Source organism: Procambarus clarkii, chromosome 62 (assembly GCF_040958095.1).
Source record: "Procambarus clarkii isolate CNS0578487 chromosome 62, FALCON_Pclarkii_2.0, whole genome shotgun sequence".
NCBI lineage: Eukaryota > Metazoa > Arthropoda > Malacostraca > Decapoda > Cambaridae > Procambarus > Procambarus clarkii.
Genome location: NC_091211.1, coordinates 2,170,010 through 2,171,975, shown reverse-complemented (window position 1 = coordinate 2,171,975; position 1,966 = coordinate 2,170,010). Strand labels below are relative to the sequence as shown.

The 1,966-nt window shown below is 54.7% G+C and overlaps 1 protein-coding gene across 1 annotated transcript; it reads left to right on the top strand.

Moving 5' to 3' along the window:
• Positions 1-922: 922 nt before the first annotated feature.
• On the top strand, positions 923-1,669 carry LOC138354227 (uncharacterized). Its single transcript, XM_069308113.1, has one exon. The coding sequence runs from the start codon at positions 923-925 to the stop codon at positions 1,667-1,669; it is 747 nt and encodes a 248-aa protein (XP_069164214.1).
• Positions 1,670-1,966: the final 297 nt, after the last annotated feature.

Sequence of the window (1,966 nt, the reverse complement as noted above, 5' to 3'; positions counted from 1 at the left end):
GCTGTTGTCACCTATGCCTGTCCATCTGCTACAGTTGTTGTCAACCCTGCTGGTCCAGCTGGCACTGTTGTTTTTGTTACCACTGATGGTCTAGCTGTCACTGTTGTTGTCACCACCACTGGTCCGGCTGGCACTGTTGTTGTCACCACTGCTGGGCCCGTGCCACTGTTGTTGTCACCCGCGCCGGTCCAGCTGCCACTGTTGTTGTCACCAGTGATGGTCTAGCTGCCACTATTATTGTCACACATGCTGTTCCAGCTGCCACTGTTGTCACCCCTGCTGGTCCAGCTGCCACTGTTGTAGTCATCTCTGCTGGTCCAGCAGCCACTGTTGTTGTCACCACTGCTGGTCCAGCTGCCACTGCTGTTGTCACCCCTGCTGGTCCAGCTGCCACTGTTGTTTTCAACTGTGTTGGTCCAGCTGCCACTATTGTTGTCACCCCTGCTCGTCCAACTGTCACTCTTGTCACCACGGCTGGGCCAGCTGCCACCGTTGTCACCCCTGCTGGTCCAGCTGCTACTGTTGTTGTTGTCACCACTGCTGGTCCAGCTGCCACTGTTGTCACCACTGCTGGTCCAGCTGCTATTGATGCTGTCACCCATGCTGGTACAACTGTCACTATTGTTGTCATCCCTGCTGGTCCAGCTACCTCTGTTTTTGTCACCACTGCTGGTCAGAGCTGCCACTGTTGTTGACGCCGCTGCTGGTCCAGCTGCCACTGTTGTTGTCACCACTGCTGGTTCAGCTGCCACTGTTGTTGTTGTCATCCCTGCTGGCTCACCTGTCACTTTTGTTACCACTGCTGGTCCAACTGCCACTGTTGTTGTTGTCACCACTGTAGGTCCAGCTGCTACTGTTGTTGTCACCACTGCTGGTCCACCTGCTGTTGCTGTTTTCACCTCTGCTGGTCTAGCTGCCACAGATGTTATCACCCCTTGCTGGTCCAGCTGCCACTATTGGTGTCACCAGTGCTGATCCAGCTGTCATTGTTGTTGTCACCACTGTTGTTCCAACAGCCACTGTTGTTGACACCCGTGCTGGTCCAGCTGCCACTGTTGTTGTCACCAGTGATGGTCTAGCTGCCACTGTTTTTATCACACATGCTAGTCCAGCTGCCATTGTTGTCATCCCTGCTGGTCCAGCTGCCACTGTCGTTGTCATCTCTGCTGGTCCAGCTGCCACTGCTATTGTCACTACTGCTGGTCCAGCTGCCACTGCTGTTGTCACCCCTGCTGGTCCAGCTGCCACTGTTGTGGTCACCACTGTTGGTCCAGCTACCACTGTTGTTGTCACACCTGCTCTTCCAGCTGCCACTGTTGTCACCCCTGCTGGTCCAACTGCTACTGTTTTGCTTGTCACCACTGCTGGTCCAGCTGCTACTGTTGTGTTTGTCACCACTGCTGGTCCAGCTGCCACTGTTGTCACCACTGCTGGTCCAGCTGCCACTGTTGTCACCACTGCTGGTCCAGGTGCTATTGATGTTGTCACCCATGCTGGTACAGCTATCACAATTGTTGTCACCCCTGCTGGTCCAGCTGACACTATTGTAGTTGTCACCCCTGCTGGTCCAGCTGTCACTATTGTTGTCATCCCTGCTGGTACAGCTGTCACTATTGTTGTCACCCCTGCTGGTCCCGCTACCTCTGTTCTTGTCACCACTGCTGGTTAAGCTGCCACTGTTGTTGTCACCCCTGCTGGCTAACCTGCCACTGTTGTAACCACTGCTGATCCTGCTGCCACTGTTGTTATCACCACTGCTGGTCGAGCTGCCACTGTTGTTGCCCCCCCTGCTGGTCCAGCTGACACTGTTGTTATCACCACTGCTGGCTCAGCCGCCACTGTTGTTATCACCCCTGCTGGTACAGTTACCACTGTTGTTGTCACCACCGCTGGTTCAGCTGCCACTGTTGTTGTCACCCTTGCTGGCTCAACTGCCATTGTTGTCACTAATACTGGTCCAGCTGGT

Coding starts and splice junctions, on each gene's coding strand:
- LOC138354227 (XM_069308113.1), top strand. CDS start 923: ATGTTATCACCCCTTGCTGGTCCAGCTGCCACTATTGGTGTCACCAGT.